Genomic DNA, 27,266 nt, shown 5'->3' on the forward strand with positions numbered 1-27,266 from the left:
AAATACCTAAGTTTATTTTATTGTACTTTTGCATATATACTGAGGTTATCTATATTTTTCAATACTAATCAAACTGAAGAACAATCACCAAGAACAAATTTCTCTTTCAAAAAGTAGCATGTCGTTGTCAATTAACTGCTCAAACTTCCATTACGAATCCTCTTAAATTGTTGAAACTAAACAAGCTTCCATCGATACATCAACAAAATTTTAAAACTCAATACCAAGACTACAAAATACTAAATATGTATGTTTCCTAAAGAAATAATCCCGGAAGGAAAATTACTCAGGAAGCAAAGAAAACATAGAAACAAAATTCCAAACTCGATGCCTAGTCCCAGCCAGGGGGAGCAACACCTCCAGGTGCAGGAACGGATGCCTGTGGAGCTAGAACTGGCTCCCAATCACCTGCAGTTGCGGATACAAAAGAACTTGGGTCAAATAAATTGCCATCACAATTTTTGACAGAACTATGTTAAGGCGCACAGATTTTCTTGCATATCGAGGGAGAATGATTCATCACAACAACCCAGAATTATTTGACTAGAACATATTAGAAGCAAATGCGATAATTATGTTGCATCAAATTTAACAGATATAGAGTGGAAATAATTATTCTTACCGGCGTCTGAGGCGCAGTTAACAGGAGCAGCTGGAATGGGTTGCTGAGGAACTAGTTCAGTCCAGGATTGTTTAGCTGTAACAGCCCCCCATTCTCCATCAGCTGCGGGGAAGCCGGCAATGCCAGCAGCACCAAAATCTTGAATGGCATATTCTGGGGCAGCTGGTAATTCCTCCTCCTCTTGTTTCTTGGCCTCTTCAGGTTCTCTATAGAAGAATAAATCCACCTATACATGAAAAGTTGACAAATTTAGCTAAGGTTCAAAGAAAACCACATAATAAGACTACTATCTTTTGTTAAAATATGAAATTTTTTACACCTATATGTACAGCAAGAAAGATTGTTCTAAATAAGTGCATACGAGATCAAACACTTACAATGCAGACATTGGGAAACACAATAAATCTAAAAGTGCTACAAAATAATAATAGTTCAATCCGTTAAGAGCAAAAATTAGTTTACCATCACGTCCCACTTAAGCCCCGGACGAATAGTACCCCTCATATGTAGAGCCATCCTTGCTAATAACCAAAACAGACAATCAATACTGTGCTTCCCCTTGTTATTGGCAGGAATGCCAACATCAACATAGTGCATCGGAGAATCGGTGTCACAGAAGGCAATGGTCAGAATATTTCCAAGAGCACCTTCCTTAATGGGATACAGATATTTTTTTGAAAAAAAAATAGAAAACAAACCCAAGACGAGATCAATTAATAACAGAATTTCAAACTCCCACAAAAAACATATTGACAGTTAATAATGAAACAAGTGAATAACATAAGTGGCACCTGATGATCAGTCCTTGGATCAGTCAGAATGAGTAGACGAGGCTCGTTATAGGATGTTTGCATTTGATTAGTGAATGTTCCAGGAGTGTGCCTTCCAGCAATTGCATTCGCACCAGTGTATTGTGCAAACTTAAGGACAACTCTCTGACCATATGGCCTAGCAGACTGAACAATGATGTCCTGCGGGTTCTCGATAGCAATAATAATCCTAGCAGCAAGTTGGAACTTCTCCCATGTCTTGCCAAGGTTAATTATGTAAATACCTAGGAACAAGGAATACGAAAAATCAACCAAACATAAAAATGCTTTCATAAGCTCTATCATAAAATTATGATTATAAGATGTTTTGAACACAAAGGTGGTCATACAAAATACACTTACTCGTATCAAAATCCTTATTAGAAATTAAATTGCCTCTTTGAATAGAAAGCACGAAACAAATAAAGAAAAATTGACAAACCACTAGATTATAACAAATTTATAAAAAGTATATATCAAAAAAGAAACCCTAGATACAGGAAAAGATAAATGTAAAAAAATCGAATACAAAATTCACAAAAGAGCAAGTAATGTATTACAAAAAATAACTACGCACATCTGTGTTGTTTGCATTAGATTTCAAGAACTGAACAACTCAACTACGCACATCCGTTTCTATTTCTCTAAACCCTAGTTTTGTTGTGAAATGACACCAATGCCCTCTTCTTCCTCCTCGTAAGCATAAATTATAAATTAAAATTGAGCTCTCCAAACTATTCAAATAACACTACTTAGATATGAATATGATATTAGTTAAAACTGTTTGGTCTAGTGAAACAAATCAAAGAATAAAGAAACTGGAAGCAGGGTGGTAAATTAGAGTCTAAGTCATTAACCAATTCGGTTATATTCTGTTTCTATCCTTCTTCTAAGCTTTATATATATAGTGAAACAGATTAAAGAATAAAGGAACTGGAAGCAGAGTAGCAGATTAGAGTCTAAGTCATTAACCAATTCGGTTATATTCTGTTTCTATCCTTCTTCTAAGCTTTATATATATATAAAGTCCAATGTCGAATACTCCAATCCCTTTTAAATTGTATTATGTGCCTCGCTCTTATATATTTATTTGGCCTAATTCATTCAGACTTAACTGCCAAGACAGTAATCATCACTCAATATCATATCTAAAGTAATCAAATATTTAAATAGGAACAACTCTTCGCTAGAATAAAAATGCAAATATTGTTTATCAAATTGTTTTGCAATGACTTTTGAAAAGAATGAAACCATTTGGACTTAGCATAATAAACTTTTATGCAGAAACAAACATGGCACCGATAAACTATGAGGCATAGTTTTGAAAATTAGGACGACCCAAAAAATTAGTCCAATTCAGACTATTAACTCAGAAATATAAATTACACAACCAGAAATTCATAATCGGAATCAGATTAACCTAACTTTAGATTAACTCAATATTAACTCAGAAATATTAATCAGAATCAGAAATCAAATTCATATCAACCTAACTCAAAAATATAAATTACACAACCAGAATTCAAAAATTCATAGTCAGAAAATCATTAACCTAACCAAAAATTCAAAAATTCGTTAACCAAATCAGAAATTCATTAACCTAATTAGAAATTTAGAAATTTAGTAACCTAATCAAAAATTCAGCAACTCAAAACTCAAAAATCCAGAAATTCAAAACACAAAAATTCAGATTAATAGGAATCTCATTAATTCAGAACACCCAAATTCGTTACCCTAATTCAGAAATCTAAATTCAGAAAAGGGGATGGAAGACTAGCGAAGACCAGGGCTGACTTACCTGAACCTGATGGAGAAAAGGGGAAGGAAGACTAACGTCCAGCGAAGACCAGCAACGCGAACAGGAGAAGATGACGACCACGACCAGGAAAAGACGACGACGTTGCTGAGTTTGGGGTGGGAGGCGGCGCTGAGAGACCAGAGGGTGGAAGGCGGCGACGACGGTCGGCGGTCAGCGGGAAGGAGGCAGGAGGGGCTAAGGGTTTGTGGAGGAGTGGAAATGAGAGTCTCAGGTCTCAGCTTAGTTCTTACTCTCTGTCTATCTCTGAAGCAGGACGGCTAGGGTTAGGTTATGTTCAAATGAGAGTGGCTCACATATTATATATATATATATATATATATATATATATATATATATATATATATATATATATATATATATATATATATATATATCAGGGCATTTTTGTCTTTCCACACAAACAGGGATTTAACGGGTCTCCACGGCCCTCCCCCGTGCCGTTTATTATACGGGGCCCCGTCTCCCGTCCCTACGGGTAAAAATTACCCCCATATCTGCTCTCTGATGGATAAATCCCTGCGGGTACCCGTCCCGCCGGAAATTTTTGTCATGCTTACTGAAAACTAAATCCGTAATCGAACCAGCAAAGCTAAAAATTAAACTAAAATTAAATTAAATTAAATTAAATATAATAAAATAATATATTTATGTAAAAAATATATAATTTTTTTAAAATAAATAATTTTTTATATTTTATTATTTTATATTAGTTTATTATTAAAAAATTAAATTGGTTCAACTAATTAATCATTATTTAATTAATTTTTTTATTTTTAATTAATTCATTACTAATCAATTTTTATCTTGAATTGAACTTGTTTGATAAATAATTCCTAATTAATCTGATCGATCCAATTCTCAGAATAATAATACAACACAATTTGCTAATACCTCAAATTTATGCCGTAAGAAACATATCAGAGCACCAATAGTATAACAGTTATTTAATTAATTTGTGCGTACAATAATAACGGATTAATGCATATTCATGCTATTTATTGTTTGAGAAAAGATGTTTGCTACAGTACGATGATAAATTAATACGTACCGATACGTTTAAAATATGGACAAATAACAATAAGACATGTGGAATTTATTTTCCACGTCAACATTTAATTTTTTTTAAATATATAGTATATCACCACTTTTACTAAAATACCCTTTTAATTAAATAAAAATAAAAAATATTAATAGTTTCAAAGATGAATTCGAAATCCTGTACTTCTTGTTCTTTTGTGATTAAAGCATTTTTCATTTAAGAGAGGTGATGGATTCATAGGACATTCATAGCTTTAAGGCATGAACTTTAAATTTTATTAATTATGAATTAAGAACAAGACTCAAAAATAGATATAAGATAAGACTAGTAGGAATAGAAAATAAAAAATTCAAATAGGCTCCTAATGATAGAGGTTATCATAGAGTTAGGACTCAACAACCTTGACTTTGAGAAGTGGATGCTCCCTCAACTTGAAAGGAGAGCTTTTGGCGTTTCAACTCTTGAAGTTCACGCCCCTGCTTCTCTTGTTCCTTCAGCAATTTGCAAAGCATGCAGTTCTGATTCTGCTGTTCTTCCTTAAGTTGCTCCATAGTTTCTTGCAACTTGGTGATAGATGCTTCTAGGCTGGTCCAGTAGTCAATTTTAGGGAGTTCAGGGAGGAACTCCTGCGCCCTCTTCTTGATAGAGTTGTCTTGCATTTGTCCTTCCATTGACTTCTTGGTGATTGGATGTTCAATGGGTATGAATTTATCCACTCCTATCTTCACCCCAGCCTCTTTACAGAGCAAGGAGATCAAGCTTGGGTAAGCCAGTTTAGCTTCAGTGGAATTCTTATTTGCAATTGTGTAGATCTCACAAGCAATCAGATGGTGAACCTCCACTTCTTTTCCAAGCATAATGCAATGAATCATCACTGTTCTCTTGACAGTGACCTCAGAACGGTTGCTAGTGGGCAATATGGAATGTCCAATAAAGTCTAGCCAACCTCTTGCAATTGGTTTGAGGTCTCCCCTCTTGAGTTGGTTTGGGACACCCTTTGAATTGGTTATCCACTTAGTTCTAGGGAGGCATATGTCCTCTAGAACTTGATCCAACCCTTTATCAGCTCTCACCATTCTCCTATTAAAGGATTCAGGATCATCTTGCAGTTGAGGCAATTTGAAGATTTCTCTTATTTTGTCCAGATGGAAGTAGATAACTTTCCCTCTGACCATGATTCTGTAAGTATGGAAAGCAGTTCCAGTCATTCTCTGCTTATCTGTCAGCCACAGATTTGAGTAGAATTCCTGAACCATATTTCTTCCAACCTTTATCTCAGGATTGGGTAGAACTTCCCATCCTCTGTTTCGAATTTGCTCTTGGATCCCCGGATATTCATCTTCTTTCAGATCGAATTTGGCTTCCGGGATCACTGACCTCAGACCCATTATTTTATGATAATGTTCTTCATGTTCTTTGGTTAAGAACTTCTCTTGATTCCAAAGATTCTTTGGATTATTCTCTTTCTTTCCTCTTAAATTGGTTTGTTTTCCCTTAGGAGCCATGATCTTGATAAATCTTGGCTTGAGTGATCACAGAAAAGCACACCAAACTTAGAGGTTTGCTTGTCCTCAAGCAAAAGAAAGGAAAGAGGAGAGAGGAGAGAGAGGAGAAGAGCAAATTCGAATGGTGTGGGGGAAGAGGGAGGCCGAACGTGTATTTATAGGGGGGAAGGAGAGATTTCGAAAATTTGGAGGGAGATTTGAGAAGATATGGAAAGAATTTGAGAGAAAGTTGAGTTTTTGAACAAGATTTGGGAAGGATTTGAGAGATATTTGAAGAATGATTTTAATTTTTTTGAAGATTTGAATATAAATGATGAAAGTTTGAAATGTGTTTGTGTAGAAAAGTATGGTTCAAAAAAGGAAAGTTTGAAAAAAATTTAATCAGAAAGCAAAATCTCTGTCCTCCACCTTTTTGGCGTTAAACGCCCAGAATGGCATCCATTCTGGCGTTTAACGCCCATTTGCTAGCCATTGTGGGCGTTTAACGCCCAGCCAGGTACCCTGGCTGGCATTAAACGCCGGAATCCCCTTTGTCACTGGGCGTTTTGTTAAACGCCCAGGATGCTGCACACCTGGCGTTAAACGCCCAGAATGGTGCCCATTCTGGCGTTTAACGCCCAAAATGGCACCCTTACTGGCGTTAAACGCCCAGAATGGTGCCCATTCTGGCGTTTAACGCCCAAAGTACCCCTTACTGGCGTTTTTTTGCCAGTAAGCTCTTTTTCTCTGCTTTTTGCACTGAATCTTTCTGTAACTCTGTGAATTCCTTCAATTTTGATAATTGCCCTTGTAGAAATAAAATATATAACCTGCTAATGACTGGGTTGCCTCCCAGCAAGCGCTTCTTTATTGTCTTTAGCTGGACCTTTACTGAGGATCATTCCAGCCTCAGTTTTGACAATTCCTGCTCAAAATTGCTTTCAAGATAATGCTTGATCCTCTGTCCATTAACAATGAACTTTTTGTCAGAATCAATATCCCGAAGCTCAACATATCCATATGGTGACACTCCTGTAATCACATACGGACCCCTCCACCGGGATTTAAGTTTTCCTGGGAACAATCTGAGCCTAGAGTTGAAGAGCAGAACTTTTTGTCCTGGCTCAAAGACTCTGGATGACAACTTCTTGTCATGCCACTTCTTTGCCTTTTCCTTATAAATCTTTGCATTTTCAAAGGCACTGAGTCTAAATTCATCTAGCTCATTTAGCTGGAGTAATCTCTTTTCACCAGCTAACTTAGCATCCAGGTTTAGGAATCTGGTTACCCAGTAGGCTTTATGTTCCAGTTCCACTGGCAAATGACAGGCCTTGCCATACACAAGTTGGTATGGTGAGGTTCCTATTGGGGTCTTAAATGCTGTTCTGTATGCCCACAGAGCATCATCCAAGCTCCTTGCCCAATCCTTTCTTCGGGCTATCACAGTCCATTCTAGGATTCTTTTTAGCTCTCTGTTAGAGACTTCAGCTTGCCCATTTGTCTGTGGATGATACGGGATAGCCACTTTGTGGCTAATTCCATATCAGACCATAGCGGAGTAAAGCTGTTTATTGCAGAAATGAGTACCCCCATCACTGATTATGACTCTGGCAACACCAAATCTGCTGAAGATGTGTTTCTGGAGAAATTTCAGCACGGTTCTAGTATCATTATTGGGTGTAGCAATTGCTTCTACCCATTTAGATACATAGTCCACTGTCACCAGAATGTAAGTGTTTGGGTATGATGGTGGGAATGGACCCATAAAGTCAATTTCCCATACATCAAACAACTCAATCTCTAAGATCCCTTGTTGAGGCATGGCGTATCCATGAGGTAAGTTACCAGCTCTTTGACAGCTGTCACAGTTACGTACAAACTCTCGGGCATCTCTATAGAGAGTAGGCCAGTAGAAGCCACATTGGAGGACCTTAGTGGCTGTTCGCTCACCTCCAAAATGTCCCCCATACTGTGATCCATGGCAATGCCACAGGATCCTCTGTGCTTCTTCTCTGGGTACACATCTGCGGATCATTCCGTCTGCACATCTCTTGAAGAGATATGGCTCATCCCATAGGTAGTACTTGGCGTCTGAAATTAATTTCTTTCTTTGCACTCTGCTGTACTCCTGTGGTATGAACCTGACAGCTTTATAATTTGCAATATCTACGAACCATGGAGCTTCCTGGATGGCAAAGAGTTGCTCATCTGGGAAAGTCTCAGAGATCTCAGTAGAAGGGAGGGACGCCCCAGCTACTGGTTCTATTCGGGACAGATGATCAGCTACTTGGTTCTCTGTCCCTTTTCTGTCTCTTATTTCTATATCAAACTCTTGCAGAAGCAACACCCATCTTATAAGCCTGGGTTTTGAATCCTGCTTTGTGAGTAAGTACTTAAGAGCAGCATGGTCAGTGTACACAATCACCTTGGACCCCACTAAATAGGATCTAAACTTGTCAATGGCATAGACCACTGCAAGTAACTCTTTTTCTGTGGTTGTGTAATTCGTCTGTGCATCATTTAGAACACTGCTGGCATAATAAATGACGTGCAGAAGCTTGTTATGCCTCTGTTCCAACACTGCACTAATGGCATGGTCACTGGCATCACACATTAGTTCAAATGGCAATGTCCAGTCTGGTGCAGAGATGACTGGTGTTGTGACCAGCTTGGCTTTCAGGGTTTCAAATGCTTGCAGACACTGTGTGTCAAACACAAATGGTGTGTCAGCAACTAGCAGGTTGCTCAAAGGTTTTGCAATTTTTGAAAAATCCTTTATAAACCTTCTGTAGAATCCTGCATGCCCCAGAAAACTTTTGATTGCCTTAACATTGGCAGGTGGTGGTAATTTTTCAATTACCTCTACCTTTGATTTATCCACCCCTATTCCCCTGCTCGAAATTTTGTGCCCAAGGACAATTCCCTCAGTCACCATAAAGTGACATTTCTCCCAGTTTAAAACCAGGTTAGTCTCTTGGCACCTTTTCAGGACAAGTGCTAGGTGGTGAAGACAGGAGCTGAATGAGTCTCCATATACTGAGAAGTCATCCATGAAGACTTCCAGGAATTTCTCCACCATATCAGAGAAGATGGATAGCATGCATCTCTGAAAGGTTGCAGGAGCATTACACAGACCAAAAGGCATCCTCTTGTAGGCAAACACGCCAGAAGGGCAAGTAAATGCTGTTTTCTCTTGGTCCTGAGGATCTACTACAATTTGGTTGTAACCTGAATAGCCATCCAAAAAGCAGTAATAATCATGACCAGCTAGTCTTTCTAGCATTTGGTCTATGAATGGTAAAGGAAAATGATCCTTTCTGGTGGCTGTATTGAGCCTCCTGTAGTCAATACACATACGCCACCCTGTGACTGTTCTTGTAGGAACCAGTTCATTTTTTTCATTACGAATCACTATCATGCCTCCCTTTTTGGGGACAACTTGGACAGGGCTCACCCAGGGGCTATCAGAAATAGGATAAATAATCCCAGCCTCTAGTAATTTAGTGACCTCTTTCTGCACCACCTCCTTCATGGCTGGATTTAGCCTCCTTTGTGGTTGGACCACTGGTTTGGCATTATCCTCCAACAGGATCTTGTGCATGCATCTAGCTGGGCTAATGCCCTTAAGATCACTTATGGACCACCCAAGAGCTGTCTTGTGTGTCCTTAGCACTTGAATCAGTGCTTCCTCTTCCTGTGAATTTAAGCAGAGCTTATAATCACTGGAAAAGTGTCACCCTCTCCCAGAAATGCATACTTCAGGGATGGTGGTAGTGGTTTGAGTTCAGGTTTGGGAGGCTTATCCTCCTCCTGAAGAATTTTCGAAAATTCCTTTGTTTCCTCTGGTTCTTCTTCATCAGGTTGAGTATCCTTGAAGATGTCCTCAAGCTCTGATTCTAGGCTTTCAATCATATTGATCTCTTCCACCAAAGAGTCAATAATGTCAGCGCCCATGCAGTCATTTGGTGTGTCTGGATGCTGCATAGCTTTTACAGCATTCAACTTGAACTCATCCTCATTGACTCTCAGGGTTACTTCTTCTTTTTGTACATCAATGAGAGTTCGTCCAGTTGCTAGGAAAGGTCTTCCTAGAATGAGAGTTGCACTCTTGTGCTCCTCCATTTCCAGCACCACAAAGTCAGTTGGAAAGGCGAATGGCCCAACCTTGACAATCATGTCCTCTATTATGCCTGATGGGTGTTTAATGGAGCCATCAGCAAGTTGAAGGCATATCCGGGTTGGTCTGACTTCTTCAGTCAACCCAAGCTTTCTGATAGTGGATGCAGGTATTAGATTGATGCTTGCTCCAAGATCACCTAGGGCTGTCTTGGTGCAGGCACCTTCTAATGTGCATGGTATCATAAAGCTCCCTGGATCTTGAAGCTTTTCTGGTAAGCTTTTCAGAATGACTGCACTGCATTCTTCAGTGAGAAATACCTTTTCAGTTTCTCTCCAATCCTTCTTATGACTTAAGATCTCTTTCATGAACTTAGCATAAGAAGGTATTTGCTCAAGTGCCTCTGCAAACGGAATATTTATTTCAAGAGTCCTTAGATAGTCTGCAAAGCGGGCAAATTGCTTATCCTGTTCCGCTTGGCGGAGTTTCTGAGGATAAGGCATCTTGGCTTTATATTCTTCAACCTTAGTTGCTACAGGTTTATTCCTTACAGAAGTGGTTGAAGAAGCCTTTTTAGAGGGATTACTGTCAGCACTCTCAGGTGTCTGATCCTCCCTTGACGTCTGAACGCCAGGAATGGGTGAAGATTGGGCATTTAACACCAACTTCTCTCCCTTTTCTGGCGTTTGAACGCCAGAACTGGGCAGGGAATGGGCGTTTAACGCCAGCTTTCCTCCCCTTTCTGGCGTTTGAACGCCAAAAGTACTCCTCTCTGGGCTCTTACTGTCCTCAGAGGGATTTTGGACAGTGGTTTGGTTATCCTCTGTCAATTGTTCCTTATTTGGCTTTTTGCTACTTTGAGCAGTGTTATTCAATGTCTTCCCACTCCTCAGTTGAACTGCTTGACATTCTTCTGTTATCTGTTTAGATATCTGCTGTTTTGCTTGATTCAACTGCAGTTCTATGTTCTTGCTAGCAATTTTAGTTTCATGGAGCATCTCTTTAAATTCTGCTAACTGTTTTGTCATCAGGTGTAATTGTTGATTAAGCTCAATCATCTGTTCTTGAGGATTAGGATCAGTGGCTACTACCATGACTTCCTCTTTTGGAGAGAACTCATTGCTAGAGTACAAATATTGATTTCTAGCAACAGTGTCTATAAGCTCTTGAGCCTCTTCAATTGTCTTCCTCATGTGTATAGATCCACCAGCTGAGTGGTCTAAAGACATCTGAGCTTTTTCTGTAAGCCCATAGTAGAAGATGTCTAACTGTACCCACTCTGAAAATATTTCAGAGGGGCATTTTCTTAGCATACCTCTATACCTCTCCCAGGCATTATAAAGGGATTCATTATCCTCTTGTTTAAAGCCTTGGATGTCCAGCCTTAGCTGTGTCATCCTCTTTGGAGGGTAAAAGTGATTCAGGAATTTGTCTGATAACTGTTTCTATGTCTTTATGCTTGCTGTAGGTTGGTTATTCAACCACCTCTTAGCTTGATCTTTTACAGCAAATGGAAATAGTAATAGTCTGTAGACATCCTGATCCACCTCTTTATCATGTACTGTGTCAGCAATTTGCAAGAACTATGCCAGAAACTCAGTAGGTTCTTCTTGTGGAAGACCGGAATACTGGCAGTTTTGCTGCACTATGATAATGAGTTGAGGATTTAGCTCAAAGCTGCTTGCTTTGATGGGAGGTGTACAGATGCTACTCCCATATGCAGCTGTAATGGGGTTAGCATATAACCCCAGAGTCCTTCTGGACTGTTCAATTCCACTTAGGTCCATGATGGATAAAGGGGAAATGATATGGATTGCAAGTAGATAATTTTTTTTTTAAAAATGACCGAAAATAATAAAATAAAACAAAAGGAAAATAAAATAAAATTTCGAAAACTAAAAGAAAAATAAAATCAAAGCAAATTGAAAACTAAATCAATCAACTAATTAAAAAGATTTTGGAATTGGCAATTAAAAAGATATGATTGAAAATTATTTTGAAAAAGATTTGATTTGATTTTTTTTTTGAAATGAGGAAAGAGAAAAACAACAAAATGACACCAAACTTAAAATTTTTAGAAAATCAAACACTAATTTTCGAAAACCTAAAGGAAAACACAAGGAAGACACCAAACCTAGAATTTTTAAAGATCAAAAAGGGACTAAGGACATGCAAATTCAAAAATTAAAAGAAAAACAAAATCATGCAATTGACACCAAACTTAAAATATGAAACTAAACTCAAATAAAAGACTCTAAACCGACAAAAACAGAACAGTCCTAATCTAAGCAACAAGATAGACCGTCAGTTGTCCAAACTCGAACAATCCCCGGCAACGGCGCCAAAAACTTGGTGCACGAAATTGCAATCACACTTTTGCAATTCCGCACAACTAACCAGCAAGTGCACTGGGTCGTCCAAGTAATACCTTACGTGAGTAAGGGTCGATCCCACGGAGATTGTCGGCTTGAAGCAAGCTATGGGTATCTTGTAACTCTTAGTCAGGATATCAATAATTATCAGGGTTGATTGTGAAAAGTAAAAGAACATGAAATAAGTACTTGTTTTGCAGTAATGGAGAACAGGTTGAGGTTTTGGAGATGCTCTATCTTCTGAATCTCTGCTTTCCTACTGTCTTCTTCTTCAAGCACGCAAGGCTCCTTCCATGGCAAGCTGTATGCAAGGGTTTCACCGTTGTCAGTGGCTACCTCCCATCCTCTCAGTGGAAATGTTCAACGCACCCTGTCACGGCACGGCTATCCAGCTGTCGGTTCTCGATCATGTCGGAATAGAATCCAGTGATTCTTTAGCGTCTGTCACTAACGCCCCACAATCGTGAGTTTGAAGCTCGTCACAGTCATTCAATCATTGAATCCTACTCAGAATACCACAGACAAGGTTTAGACCTTCCGGATTCTCTTGAATGCCGCCATCAGTTCTAGCTTATACCACGAAGATTCGGATTAAGGAATCCAAGAGATATCTACTCAATCTAAGGTAGAACGGAGGTGGTTGTCAGGCACACGTTCATAGTTGAGAATGATGATGAGTGTCACAGATCATCACATTCATCAGGTTTAGGAACAAGTGATATCTTAGAATGGAAGCAAGCATGATTGAATGAGAAACAGTAGTAATTGCATTAATCCATCAAGACACAGCAGAGCTCCTCACCCCCAACCATGGGGTTTAGAGACTCATGCCGTAGGAAGTACACAAAGAAACGTGTAAAGTGTCATGAGATACAGATACAATGTCAAAAGATCCTATTAATAGTAAGCTAGTAACCTAGGATATACAGAAATGAGTAAATGACGTAAAAATCCACTTCTGGGTCCACTTAGTGTGTGCTTGGGCTGAGCATTGAAGCTTTCATGTGTAGAGACTTTTTCTGGAGTTAAACGCCAGCTTTCATGCCAGTTTGGGCGTTTAACTCCAATTTTTATGCCAATTTTTATGCCAGTTCCAAAGTATGGACGATTATACATTGCTGGAAAGCCCAGAATGTCTACTTTCCAACGCCGTTGAGAGCGCGCCAATTGGGCTTCTGTAGCTCCAGAAAATCCACTTCGAGTGCAGGGAGGTCAGAATCCAACAGCATCTGCAGTCCTTTTCAGCCTCTAAATCAGATTTTTGCTCAGGACCCTCAATTTCAGCCAGAAAATACCTGAAATCACAGAAAAACACACAAACTCATAGTAAAGTCCAGAAAAGTGAATTTTAACTAAAAACTAATAAAAGTATACTAAAAACTAACTAAAATATACTAAAAACATACTGAAAACAATGCCAAAAAGCGTATAAATTATTCGCTCATCAATGCTCCATTACATAAGACCTTAATATATCTTCCAATGTTTGAATCGTTTGTTTTGATTTACCATCTGTCTGAGGATGATACGTCGAACTCATATGCAATTCTGTTCCAAATGTTTTCTGAAAAGCTCCTCCAAAACCTAAAAGTAAATCTTAGATCTCGATCGGAAACAATGAATGAAGGTATTCCATGCATTCATACTATTTTCTGAATATATATCCGTTCCTCTCCAAGGTATAATCAACTTGGATTGGAAGAAAATGCTCTGATTTTGTAAATCTGTCCACTATAACCCATATAGCATCGTGTCTGGTTGATGTTCTTGGCAACCCAGTGATGAAGTCCATCGTAATCTCTTCCCACTTCCACTGTGGTATCTCCAGAGGTTGTAGGGTTCTTGAAGGTTTCTGATGATCCCCTTTATCTTCTGAAAAGTTCGACACTTTGAAATGTAAGCAAGTACATCTTTGTTACTCCAGGATGTATAGAAAATCTGGTTTGATAAGCCTCTAACAAGATCTTCTATCATAACTTCAAAATTAGGCACACAAATTTTGTTCTTATATCTCCATAGCCTATCTTTGTCCTGGTATAAGTCTTCTGTTTTCTCTGTCCTCATGCGCACCAGTAAGGTTGTCATTTCTAAATCTTGCGCTTGTTAAACAATAGTCTTAAAATTCGACGTCACATGAAGTTGTGGCATACAAACTCCATGTGAGGTTTCTATCATGCCCAACTTTAGGTTTTCAAACTCTGTAAGCAACTCTTCTTCTTTTATCATAATCCAAGAAACACTCAAACTTTTTCTGCTTAGAGAATCTGCCACTACATTTGCCTTCCCAGGATGATAGCTCAGCCTAAACTCATAGTCTTTCAAAAATTCCATCCACAATCGTTGTCTCATATTCAGGTCCTTCTGATCAAATATATACTTTAGACTCTTATGATCAAAGAAGACTTCAAATTGAGCACCATATAAATGTCTCCATATTTTAAGAGAAAAAACCACTGCAGCTAATTCCAAATCAAGCGTTTGATAATTCCCTTCATGAGGTCTTAGTTGTCGTGATACGTAAGCTACTATGTTCCTGTCTTGCATCAATACACACCCTAACTCCTTGAAAAAAGCATCACAATACACTTTAAAAGGTCTCTGCGGATCTGAAAATGTTAATACATGTGCCATCGTTAACTTCTCCTTTAGCATCTCAAAACTCCTTTCAAATTCAGTCATCCGTACAAATGGTACTTCTTTCCAGGTAAGTCGTGTTAAAATCCTTTGATAAACTTCCGGTAGTATCCAGCTAGTCCAAGAAAACTCCGAACCTTTGTGATAGTTGTAGGCTGTTCCTATTGCACCAATGCTTCGATCTTGGAATGATCTACTAAAATTCCTTCTAGTGTAACAACATGCCCTAAGAATGCAACTTCCTTTTCCCAGAATTTACACTTCAACAATTTTGCGTACAACTTTCGGGTCCTTAGTATCTGCAACATGATCCTGAATTATTCTTCATGTTCCTTTTCTGTCTTCGAATAAATGAGGATGCCATCTATAAAGACCACTACGAATTGGTCTACATACGGATGAAAGATGCGATTCATATAATCCATGAATACAGCAGGAGCATTAGTTAGTTCAAATCACATAATTGTATACTCATAATGACTATATCTAGTCTAAAACGTAGTCTTTGGTATATCTAAATCCTTTACACGAATAACCTGAACAGATCTATCTTCAAAAACTCGAGGAAGCTGGTACTTGTTTATAATGGTGATCTTGTTCAACTGTCAGTAGTCCACACATAATCTTATTCCACTGTCCTTCTTTTTTATGAGTAGTATCGAAGCTTTCTGTTCATACCCTGGGTCAAGCTATGCAACCCGAGTTGACTGAAGACACAAGCGACCGACCTCTTCAGGCTGGATCGCCACCGACCTCTTCCTAAAGAGTTCAGCCAAATCACCATAAAGGCCCAAGCAGGCCCGAATGAAGGAACAAAGCTCATTCTAAAGGCGGCAAGTCCAAGAAAGATAAGGCAGTTCCTCTAAAAAAGATAAGATAAGATAACTATCTTATCTCAAAAGAAGGTCACTCTACACTACTATAAATATGCTGGAGCACCCAAGTATAACTCATACTCTGATTCTACACAAAATTCTGCCAAAAGTACGTGCTAACTTAAGCATCGAAGTCTCTTGCAGGTACCACCACCCTCCGGTGACGAAGGATCAACAGCACCGCCAAGTCCAACAAGTCAGACACGACAGCTCCGACCACAACAGTAGATCTCATCCGAGATCGACCTTCAATTTCAGGTAACCCCCGGAACATTGGCGCCGTTGTCAGGGACTTAGAAGTCATCCCATCACCATGGCGGACAACCTCGACAACGATCACAATTCTGACTTAGAAAATAGAATGCCACTTAAAAACACGGATACCACATCTAAGGATACGCCTCAACCCAAGGGAGACAAACAGTCTTCGAATGCAGAAATTCTAGATACCCTACAAGCTCAGTAGGATTGCCTTAAACAGCTCGAAAAAGAAGCCGAGCATCAACGGAAAGCTGAGAAAGACCTCCGAAGGGAGACGAGACGACGTCGAGAGCTAAAGGATAAGCTCTTGAAACTCGAGGTTGATCTCAAAACTAGAACCATTCGATCCGACTGAGAAGATAGCTTCCATAAGGACCAAGATCCATTCACCAAAGAAATCATGAAAGCTAAAGTCCCAAAGGATTTTAAAGCTCCCGACATGACCCCCTACGATGGTACATTCGATCCAAGCCATCATCTCAGCAATTTCAGAAGCAGGATGTATCTCACTGACGCTTCAGACGTTGTTTGATGCAAAGCTTTCCCAACTACTCTAATCAAAACGGCAATAAAGTGATTCGACAGTCTGCCGCCAAGATCAATTGCAAGTTTTGATGACCTCGCCAAAAATTTCCTAGCTAGATTCTCCATACAGAAAGATAAAGCCAAGCACGCCCCTAGCCTGTTAGAAATTAAGTAAAGAGATCGAGAAAGCCTCTATAACTACATGAAAAGATTCAACAAAGTATGCCTGGACATACAAAGTCTGCCAACAGAAGCAGCTATCATGGGTCTCATCAATGGCCTGCGAGAAGGACCTTTCAGCCACTCAATACCCAAAAAATACCCAACAACTCTGAACGAGGTACAAGAACGGGCAAAAAAGTATATCAACATAGAGGAGGACTCTCGACTAGGAGAAAAATCAAAATCTGGATTCTCATACCTTCCTCGGGACAAGGATAAAGAGTCTAGAAAAAAAGAAGACCAATCTACTGAAAATCCTAGAAAATACCACAACTACACTCCACTAAGAGTGTCCCTCGTAGATGTATACAGAGAGATATGCAACACTGAGAAGATACCACCACCTCACCCAATTAAACACAAAAGAGGAGGGGGGAGTCGGACAGAGTACTGCGAATACCACTGAATCTACAGACACTCTACCAACGAGTGCTCCGACCTGAAGAATGTCATAGAAAAATTGGCACGAGAAGGGCGACTAGATCGGTACTTAGCCAATAAAATGAAAGAACCGAGGAAAAGAAGAAGAGATGAAGAGGTCAGAAGAGCTGAGCGTCCACCTCGTACCCCCGAGAGGCATAACCACATGATCAATGGAGGATTCGCAGGAGGAGGGGTCTCTAAATCATCTCGCAAAAGATACCTTAAAGAGGTATATCATGTCGGAGAAGAAGACAGGCCGCTCAACCTCCCCACTATTACCATTACCCAAGAAGACGCAACAGGCATCATCCCGGGGCATGATGATCCCATGGTCATCACTATTATACTCGCCAACGCTAATCTCCACCAAACATTGATAGACCAAGGGAGCTCTGTAGATATCCTATTCAAAGTCGCCTTCGACAAGCTCGGCTTACAAGAGAAAGAGCTTAGAGCATATCCGAATAGCTTATTGGGACTGGGGAACACCCCAATTCAACCGTTCGGATACATCTCACTACATACAACTTTTGGAAAAGGAACCTGGTCAGGGACATTGAGCATAGACTATATTGTCATCGACGTGAGCTCGGCTTATAACGCCCTTATAGGTCGGACAACATTGAACCAGTTCGCTGCAGTAGTGATGAGCAGATAATTTGTATGCTTTTTGGCATTGTTTTTAGTATGTTTTTAGTATGATTTAGTTGGATTTTAGTATATTTTTATTAGTTTTTAGCTAAAATTCACTTTTCTGGACTTTACTATGAGTTTGTGTGTTTTTCTGTGATTTCAGGTATTTTCTGGCTGAAATTGAGGGTCCTGAGCAAAAATCTGATTCCGAGACCAAAAAGGACTGCAGATGCTGTTGGATTCTGACCTCCCTGCACTCGAAGTGGATTTTCTGGAGCTACAGAAGCCCAATTGGCGCGCTCTCAACGGCATTGGAAAGTAGACATCCTGGGATTTCCAGCAATATATGATAGTTTATACTTTGCCCAAGATTTGATGGCCCAAACCGGCGTAGCAATTCGGCCTCAGAAATTCCAGCGTTAAACGCCGGAACTGGCATAAAACTTGGAGTTAAACGCCCAAACTGGCATGAAAGCTGGCGTTTAACTCCAGAAAAGGTCTCTACACGAAAATGCTTCATTGCTCAGCCCAAGCACACACCAAGTGGACCCAGAAGTGGATTTTTACGTCATTTACTCATTTCTGTATACCCTAGGATACTAGTTTACTATTAATAGGATCTTTTGACATTGTATCAGTACCGAATGACCTCATGACACTTTACACCTTTCTTTGTGTATTTTCCACGGCATGAGTCTCTAAACCCCATGGTTGGGGGGTGAGGAGCTCTGCTGTGTCTTGATGGATTAATGCAATTACTACTGTTTCTCATTCAATCATGCTTGCTTCCATTCTAAGATAATACTTGTTCTTAATCCGGATGAATGTGATGATCCGTGACAATCATCATCATTCTCAACCATGAACGTGTGCCTGACAACCACCTCCGTTCTACCTTAGATTAAGTAATTATCTCTTGGATTCTTTAATCGGAATCTTCGTGGTATAAGCTAGGACTGATGGCAGCATTCAAGAGAATCCGGAAGGTCTAAACCTTGTCTGTGGTATTCTGAGTAGGATTCAATGATTGAATGACTGTGACGTGCTTCAAACTCCTGAAGGCGGGGCGTTAGTGACAGACGCAAAAGAATCACTGGATTCTATTCCGGCCTGATTGAGAACCGACAGATGAATTCCGCTATGCTGTGACAGAGCATATGCAATCGCTTTCACTGAGAGGATGGGAGGTAGCCATTGACAACGGTGAAACGCTACATACAGCTTGCCATGGGAGGAGACTTGCGTGTTTGAAGAAGAAGACAGTAGGAAAGTAGAGATTCAGAAGATGGAGCATCTCCAAACCTCAACTTATTCTCCATTACTGCAAAACAAGTAATCATTTCATGTTCTTTTGCTTTTCACAATCAATCCTGATAATTTCTGATATCCTGACTAAGATTTACAAGATAACCATAGCTTGCTTCAAGCCGACAATCTCCGTGGGATCGACCCTTGCTCACGCAAGGTATTACTTGGACGACCCAGTGCACTTGCTGGTTAGTTGTGCGGGATTGCAAAAGTGTGATTGCAATTTCGTGCACCAAGTTTTTGGCGCCGTTGCCGGGGATTGTTGAGTTTGGACAACTGACGGCTTATCTTGTTGCTTAGATTAGGACTGTTTTATTTTTGTTGGTTTAGAGTATTTTAGTTGAGTCTAGTTTCATATTCTAAGTTTGGTGTCAATTGCATGCTTTTGTTTTTCTTTTAATTTTCGATTTTTGCATGTTCTTAGTCCCTTTTTGATTTATAAAAATTCTAAGTTTGGTGTCCTCTTTGTGTTTTTCCCTTAAAAATTTTCGAAAACTGTGTGTTTGATTTTCTAAAAATTTTAAGTTTGGTGTCTTTTTGTGTTTTTCTCTTTCCTCTTTTCAAAATCAAATCTTTTTCATAAAAATTTTTCAATCATATCTTTCTAATTGCTACTTTCAAAATCTTTTTGATTAACTCATTGATTCAGTTTTCAATTTGCTTTGATCTTATTTTCTTTTTGATTTTCGAATTTTTATTTTAATTTTATTTTGTTTTATTCTATTTTTTTTCGTAAATTCAAAAAAAAAAAAAAAAACAAAATTTATCTCCTTGCAATCATTATCATTTCCCTTTTGTCCATTATGGACTTAAGTGGGATTAATCAGTCCAAAAGGACTCTGGGGTCATATGCTAACCCCATTACAGCTGCATATGGGAGTAGCATCTGTACACCTCCCATCAAAGCAAGCAGCTTTGAACTAAATCCTCAACTCATTATCATAGTGCAGCAAAATTGCTAGTATTCCGGTCTTCCACAGGAAGAACCTACTGAGTTTCTGGCACAGTTTTTACAAATTGCTGACACAGTACATGATAAAGAGGTAGATCAGGATGTCTACAGACTATTACTGTTTCCATTTGCTGTAAAAGATCAAGCTAAAAGGTGGTTGAATAACCAACCTACAGCAAGCATAAAGACATGGAAACAGTTGTCAGACAAATTCCTGAATCATTTTTACCCTCCAAAAAGGATGACACAGCTAAGGCTGGACATCCAAGGCTTTAAACAAAAGGATAATGAATCCCTTTATAATGCCTGGGAGAGGTATAGAGGTATGCTAAGGAAATGTCCCTCTGAAATGTTTTCAGAGTGGGTACAGTTAGACATTTTCTACTATGGGCTTACAGAAAAAGCTCAGATGTCTTTAGACCACTCAGCTGGTGGATCTATACACATGAGGAAGACAATTGAAGAAGCTCAAGAGCTTATAGACACTGTTGCTAGAAACCAATATTTGTACTCTAGCAATGACTTCTCTCCAAAAGAGGAAGTCATGGCAATAGTCACTGACCCTAGTCCTCAAGAACAGATAACTGAGCTTAATCAGCAATTGCTCCTGATGACAGAACAGTTAGCAGACTTTAAAGAGATGCTCCTTGAAACTAAAGTTGCTAACAAGAGCATAGAACTGCAGTTGAATCAAGCAAAACAGCAATTATCTAAACAGATAACAGAGGAATGTCAAGCAGTTCAATTGAGGAGTGGGAAGACCCTGAATAACACTGCTCAAAAGAGTAAAAAGCCAAACAAGGAACAATTGACAGAGGACAACCAAACCACTGTTCAAAATCCCTTTGAGGACAGTAAGAGCCCAGAGAGGAATGTCATTGGCGTTCAGACACCAGAAAGGGAAGGAAAGCTGGCGTTAAACGCCCATTCCTTACCCAGTTCTGGCGTTCAAACGCCAGAAAAGGGGGAAAAGTTGGCGTTAAACGCCCAATTTCCACCCAATTCTGGCGTTCAGACGCCTGGGGAGAATCAGACACCTGAGAGTGCTGACAGTAATCCCTCTAACAAGGCTTCTTCAACCACTTCTGTAAGGAATAAACCTGCAGCATCTAAGGTTGAAGAATATAAAGCCAAAATGCCTTATCCTCAAAAGCTCCGCCAAGCGGAGCAGGATAAGCAATTTGCCCGCTTTGCAGACTATTTAAGGACTCTTGAAATAAAGATTCCGTTTGCAGAGGCACTTGAGCAAATACCTTCTTATGCTAAGTTCATGAAAGAAATCTTAAGTCATAAGAAGGATTGGAGAGAAACTGAAAAAATGTTTCTCACTGAAGAATGCAGTGCAGTCATATTAAAAAGCTTACCAGAAAAGCTTCAAGATCCAGGGAGCTTTATGATACCATGCACATTAGAAGGTGCCTGCACCAAGACAGCCCTATGTGATCTTGGAGCAAGCATCAATCTAATACCTGCATCCACTATCAGAAAGCTTGGGTTGACTGGAGAAGTCAAACCAACCCGGATATGCCTCCAACTTGTTGATGGCTCCATTAAATACCCATCAGGCATAATTGAGGACATGATTGTCAAGGTTGGGCCATTTGCCTTTCCAACTGACTTTGTGGTGCTGGAAATGGAGGAGCACAAGAGTGCAACCCTCATTCTAGGAAGACCCTTCCTAGCAACTGGACGAACTCTCATTGATGTACAAAAAGGGGAAGTAACCTTGAGGGTCAATGAGGATGAGTTCAAGTTGAATGCTGTAAAAGCCATGCAGCATCCAGACACACCAAATGACTGCATGGGCGCTGACATTATTGACTCTCTGGTAGAAGAGATCAATATGGCTGAGAGCCTAGAATCAGAGCTTGAGGACATCTTCAAAGATGCTCAGCCTGATTAGGAAGAACTAGAGGAGGCAAAGGAATTTTCGAAAATTCCTCAGGAGGAGGATAAGCCTCCCAAGCCTGAACTCAAACCACTACCACCATCCCTGAAATATGCATTTCTGGGAGAGAGTGACACTTTTCCAGTGATTATAAGCTCTGCCTTAAATTCACAGGAAGAGGAAGCACTGATTCAAGTGCTAAGGACACACAAGACGGCTCTTGGGTGGTCTATAAGTGATCTTAAGGGTATTAGCCCAGCTAGATGCATGCACAAGATCCTATTGGAGGATAATGCCAAACCAGTGGTCCAACCACAGAGGAGGCTAAATCCTGCCATGAAGGAGGTGGTGCAGAAGGAGGTCACTAAATTACTAGAGGCTGGGATTATTTATCCTATTTCTGATAGCCCCTGGGTGAGCCCTGTCCAAGTTGTTCCCAAAAAGGGAGGCATGACAGTGGTTCATAATGAAAAAAATGAACTGGTTCCTACAAGGACAGTCACAGGGTGGCGCATGTGTATTGACTACAGAAGGCTCAATACAGCCACCAGAAAGGATCATTTTCCTTTACCGTTCATAGACCAAATGCTAGAAAGACTAGCTGGCCATGATTATTACTGCTTTTTGGATGGCTATTCAGGCTACAACCAAATTGCAGTAGATCCTCAGGACCAAGAGAAAACAGCATTCACTTGCCCTTCTGGCGTGTTTGCCTACAGGAGGATGCCTTTTGGTCTGTGCAATGCACCTGCAACCTTTCAGAGGTGCATGCTCTCTATCTTCTCAGATATGGTAGAGAAATTTTTGGAAGTCTTCATGGATGACGTTTCAGTATATGGAGACTCATTTAGCTCCTGTCTTAATCACCTAGCACTTGTCTTGAAAAGGTGCCAAGAGACTAACCTGGTTTTAAACTGGGAGAAATGTCACTTTATGGTGACTGAAGGAATTGTCCTTGGGCACAAAAATTCAAGCAAGGGAATAGAGGTGGATAAGGCAAAGGTAGAGGTGATTGAAAAATTGCCACCACCTGCCAATGTTAAGGCAATCAGAAGCTTTCTGGGGCATGCAGGATTTTACAGAAGGTTTATAAAGGATTTCTCGAAAATTGCAAAACCTCTGAGTAACCTGTTAGCTGCTGACACACCATTTGTGTTTGACACACAGTGTCTGCAGGCATTTGAGACCCTGAAAGCTAAACTGGTCACAGCACCAGTCATCTCTGCACCAGATTAGACATTGCCATTTGAACTAATGTGTGATGCCAGTGACCATGCCATTGGTGCAGTGTTGGGACAGAGGCATAACAAGCTTCTGCACGTCATTTACTATGCCAGCCGTGTTCTAAATGACGCACAGAAGAACTACACAACCACAGAAAAAGAGTTACTTGCAGTGGTTTATGCCATTGACAAGTTTAGATCCTACCTAGTGGGGTCCAAAGTGGTTGTGTACACTGACCATGCTGCTCTTAAATATCTACTCACAAAGCAGAATTCAAAACCCAGGCTTATAAGATGGGTGTTGCTTCTGCAAGAGTTTGATATAGAAATAAGAGACAGAAAAGGGACAGAGAACCAAGTAGCTGATCATCTGTCCCGAATAGAACCAGTAGCTGGGGCGTCCCTCCCTTCTACTGAGATCTCTGAGACGTTCCCAGATGAGCAACTATTTGCCATTCAGGAAGCTCCATGGTTTGCAGATATTGCAAATTTTAAAGCTGTGAGGTTCATTCCCAAAGAGTACAGCTACGTGCAGAGAAAGAAATTAATTTCAGATGCCAAGTACTACCTCTGGGATGAACCATATCTCTTTAAGAGATGTGCTGACGGAGTGATCTGCAGATGTGTACCCAGAGAAGAAGCACAAAGGATCCTATGGCACTGCCATGGATCACAATATGGAGGACATTTTGGAAGTGAGCGAACAGCCACTAAAGTCCTCCAATGTGGCTTCTACTGGCCTACTCTCTATAAAGATTCCCGAGAGTTTGTGCATAACTGTGACAGTTACCAAAGAGCTGGTAACCTGCCTCACGGATATGCCATGCCTCAACAAGGGATATTAGAGATAGAATTGTTTGATGTATGGGGAATTGACTTCATGGGGCCATTCCCACCATCATACTCAAACACTTACATTCTGGTGGCAGTGGACTATGTATCTAAGTGGGTAGAAGCAATTGCTACACCCACTAATGATACAAAGACCGTACTGAAATTCCTCCAGAAAAACATTTTCAGCAGGTTTGGCGTTCCCAGAGTGCTAATCAGTGACGGGGGCACTCATTTCTGCAATAAACAGCTACACCTTGCTATGGTTAGATATGGAATTAGCCACAAAGTGGCAACTCCGTATCATCCACAGACAAATGGGCAAGCTGAGGTCTCTAACAGAGAACTAAAAAGAATCCTGGAACGGACTGTGATAGCCCGAAGAAAGGATTGGGCAAAGAGCTTGGATGATGCTCTGTGGGCATACAGAACAGCATTCAAGACTCCTATAGGAACCTCTCCATACCAACTGGTGTATGGGAAGGCCTGTCATTTGCCTGTGGAACTGGAACATAAAGCCTACTGGGCAACCAGATTCCTAAACATGGATGCACAGTTAGCTGGTGAAAAAAAGATTGCTCCAGTTAAATGAGCTAGAGGAGTTCAGACTCAATGCCTTTGAAAATGCAAAAATTTATAAGGAAAAGGCAAAGAAATGGCATGACAAGAAGTTGTCAACCAGAGTCTTTGAGCCAGGACAAAAAGTTCTGCTCTTCAACTCTAGGCTCAGACTGTTTCCGGGAAAACTCAAATCCCGTTGGAGGGGTCCGTATGTGATTACAGGAGTGTCACCATATGGATATGTTGAGCTTCAGGATATTGATTCTGACAAGAAGTTCATTGTTAATGGACAGAGGATCAAGCATTATCTTGAAGGAAATTTTGAGCAGGAGTGCTCAAAACTGAGACTTGAGTGATTCTCAGTGAAGGTCCAGCTAAAGACAATAAAGAAGCGCTTGCTAGGAGGAAACCCAGTCATTAGGAGGTTGTATGAATTGTTCTTACAGAGGCAAGTATCAAAAATGAAGGAATTCACAGAGTTACAGAAGGATTCAGCTCAAAAAGCAGAGAAAAAGAGCTTACTGGCGAAAAAACGCCAGTAAGGGGCATTTTGGGCGTTAAACGCCAGAATGGGTACCATTCTGGGCGTTTAACGCCAGGAATGGTGCCATTTTGGGCGTTAAACGCCAGAATGGGCACCATTCTGGGCGTTTAACGCCAGGTGTGCAGCATCCTGGGCGTTCAGAAAAACGCCCAGTGCTGAAGGATTTCTGGCGTTTAACGCCAGCCAGGGCACCTGGCTGGGCGTTAAACGCCCAAAAGGGGTGCCAATTGGGCGTTAAACGCCAGAATGAGTGCCATTCTGGGCGTTTAACGCCAGAAAGGTGGGGGGACCACAACTTTGTTTTCAAATCAGATTTTTTCAAACTTTCCTTTTCTCACCCCTCATTCCCCACACCATTCGAATTTCCTCTTCCTCTCTCTCTCTCTTCTCTTCTTTCTTTTCTTTTTGTTTGAGGACAAGCAAACCTCTAAGTTTGGTGTGCTTTTCCGTGATCACTAAGCCAAGATTCATCAAGATCATGGCTCCTAAGGGAAAACAAACCAATTTAAGAGGAAAGAAAGAAACTAATCCAAAGAATCTTTGGAATCAAGAGAAGTTCTTAACCAAAGAACATGAAGACCATTATCACAAAATAATGGGTCTGAGGTCAGTGATCCCGGAAGTTAAATTTGATCTGAAAGAAGATGAATATCCGGGGATCCAAGAGCAAATTCGAAACAGAGGATGGGAAGTTCTGACCAATCCTGAAATAAAGGTTGGAAGGAACATGGTTCAGGAATTCTACTCAAATCTGTGGCTAACAGATAAGCAGAGAATGACTGGAACTGCTTACCATACCTACAGAACCATGGTCAGAGGGAAAGTTATGTACTTCCATCTGGACAAAATAAGAGAAATCTTCAAACTACCTCAACTTCAAGATGATCCTGATTCCTTCAATAGGAGGATGGTGAGAGTAGATAAAGGGTTGGATCAAGTTCTAGAGGACATATGCCTCCCTGGGACTAAGTGGATAACCAATTCAAAGGGTGTCCCAAACCAACTCAAGAGGGGAGACCTCAAGCCAATTGCAAGAGGTTGGCTAGACTTTATTGGGCGTTCCATACTACCCACTAGCAACCGTTCTGAGGTCACCATCAAGAGAGCAGTGATGATTCATTGCATTATGCTTGGAAAAGAAGTGGAGGTTCATCATGTGATTGCTTGTGAGATCTACACAATTGCAAATAAGAATTCCACTGAAGCCAAACTGGCTTATCCAAGCTTGATCTCCTTGCTCTGTAAAGAGGCTGGGGTAAAGATGGGAGTAGATGAGTTCATACCCATTGAACACCCAATCACCAAGAAGTCAATGGAAGGACAAGTGCAAGACAACTCTATCAAGAGGAGGGCGCAGGAATTCCTCCCTGAATTCCCAAAAATTGACTACTGGACCAGCCTAGAAGCATCTATCTCCAAGCTACAAGAGACTATGGAGCAACTGAAGGAAGAACAGCAGAATCAGAACTGCATGCTCTGCAAATTGCTGAAGGAACAAGAGAAGCAGGGGCGTGAACTCCAAGAGTTGAAACGCCAAAAGTTCTCCTCTCAAGCTGAGGGAGCATCCACTTCTCAAAATCAAGGTTGTTGAGTCCTAACTTTGTGAAAACCTCTATCATTAGGAGCCTATGTTTGCGTTTTTTTTCCCTTTGTTTTGTTTTTATTTTTCGTTTTTCTAGTCTCATTTTATATCTATTTTTTAGTCTTGTTTTAATTCATAATTAATAAAATTGAAATTTTATGCCTTAAAGATATGAATGTTCTATGAATCCATCACCTCTCTTAAATGAAAAATGCTTTAATCACAAAAGAACAAGAAGTACAGGATTTCGAAATTTATCATTGAAACTAGTTGAATTAGTTTGATGTGGTGACAATACTTTTTGCTTTCTGAATGAATGCTTGAACAGTGCATATGTCTCTTGAATTTGTTGTTTTGAGAATGTTAAAAATTGTTGGCTCTTGAAAGAATGAGGAAAAAGAGAACTGTTATTGAGGATCTAAAATCATTAGACTGATTCTTGAAGCAAGAAAAAGCAGTGGATACAAAAAAAAAATTTCGAAAAAAAAAAGAGAAAAAGAGAGAAGAAGAAAAGAAAAAGAAAAGAAAGAAATAAAGTTGTG

General features: G+C 40.1%; 2 protein-coding genes across 4 annotated transcripts in view; one reads left to right on the forward strand and one right to left on the reverse strand.

Moving 5' to 3' along the window:
* The window catches only part of LOC140178699 (uncharacterized), a 29,383-nt gene that overhangs the window by 914 nt on the left and 1,203 nt on the right, over positions 1–27,266 (forward strand). The window contains exon 3 of one of the 2 annotated variants that reach the window (XM_072215928.1): positions 17,999–18,611. The exons of the other annotated variant lie outside the window; for it this stretch is intronic. Within the exon in view, the coding sequence (XP_072072029.1) occupies positions 17,999–18,081 (83 nt within the window). The 3' untranslated portion in view covers positions 18,082–18,611. Of the gene's footprint in view, positions 1–17,998; positions 18,612–27,266 lie in introns of those variants that run through there. 2 annotated transcript variants of the gene reach the window in all.
* Positions 99–3,574, reverse strand: LOC112722619 (small ribosomal subunit protein uS2-like). Of its 2 annotated transcripts, none has more exons than XM_072215923.1 (5): positions 3,230–3,574; positions 1,414–1,676; positions 1,085–1,269; positions 623–848; positions 99–408 (listed from the first exon to the last, which is right to left on the reverse strand). In XM_072215923.1, exons 3-5 carry the CDS (start codon positions 1,217–1,219, stop codon positions 332–334), a joined length of 438 nt encoding a protein of 145 aa, XP_072072024.1. In that variant the 5' UTR covers positions 1,220–1,269; positions 1,414–1,676; positions 3,230–3,574; the 3' UTR covers positions 99–331. The 2 variants fall into 2 exon arrangements, with proteins under 2 accessions (XP_072072024.1, XP_072072021.1); XM_072215920.1 differs by having other exon boundaries at positions 1,085–1,273; positions 3,230–3,560.

The sequence above is a fragment of the Arachis hypogaea genome, chromosome 2 (assembly GCF_003086295.3).
Source record: "Arachis hypogaea cultivar Tifrunner chromosome 2, arahy.Tifrunner.gnm2.J5K5, whole genome shotgun sequence".
Taxonomy (NCBI): Eukaryota; Viridiplantae; Streptophyta; class Magnoliopsida; order Fabales; family Fabaceae; genus Arachis; species Arachis hypogaea.

Excerpts from the sequence above, each read along its gene's own strand:
- LOC112722619 (XM_072215920.1), bottom strand. The coding sequence starts at position 1,476 with ATGCAAACATCCTATAACGAGCCTCGTCTACTCATTCTGACTGATCCA. Across the intron at positions 849-1,084 it reads GGCTTAAGTGGGACGTGATG|GTGGATTTATTCTTCTATAG; the intron begins GTAAACTAATTT and ends TTTCATGTATAG. Across the intron at positions 409-622 it reads TAACTGCGCCTCAGACGCCG|GTGATTGGGAGCCAGTTCTA; the intron begins GTAAGAATAATT and ends CCGCAACTGCAG.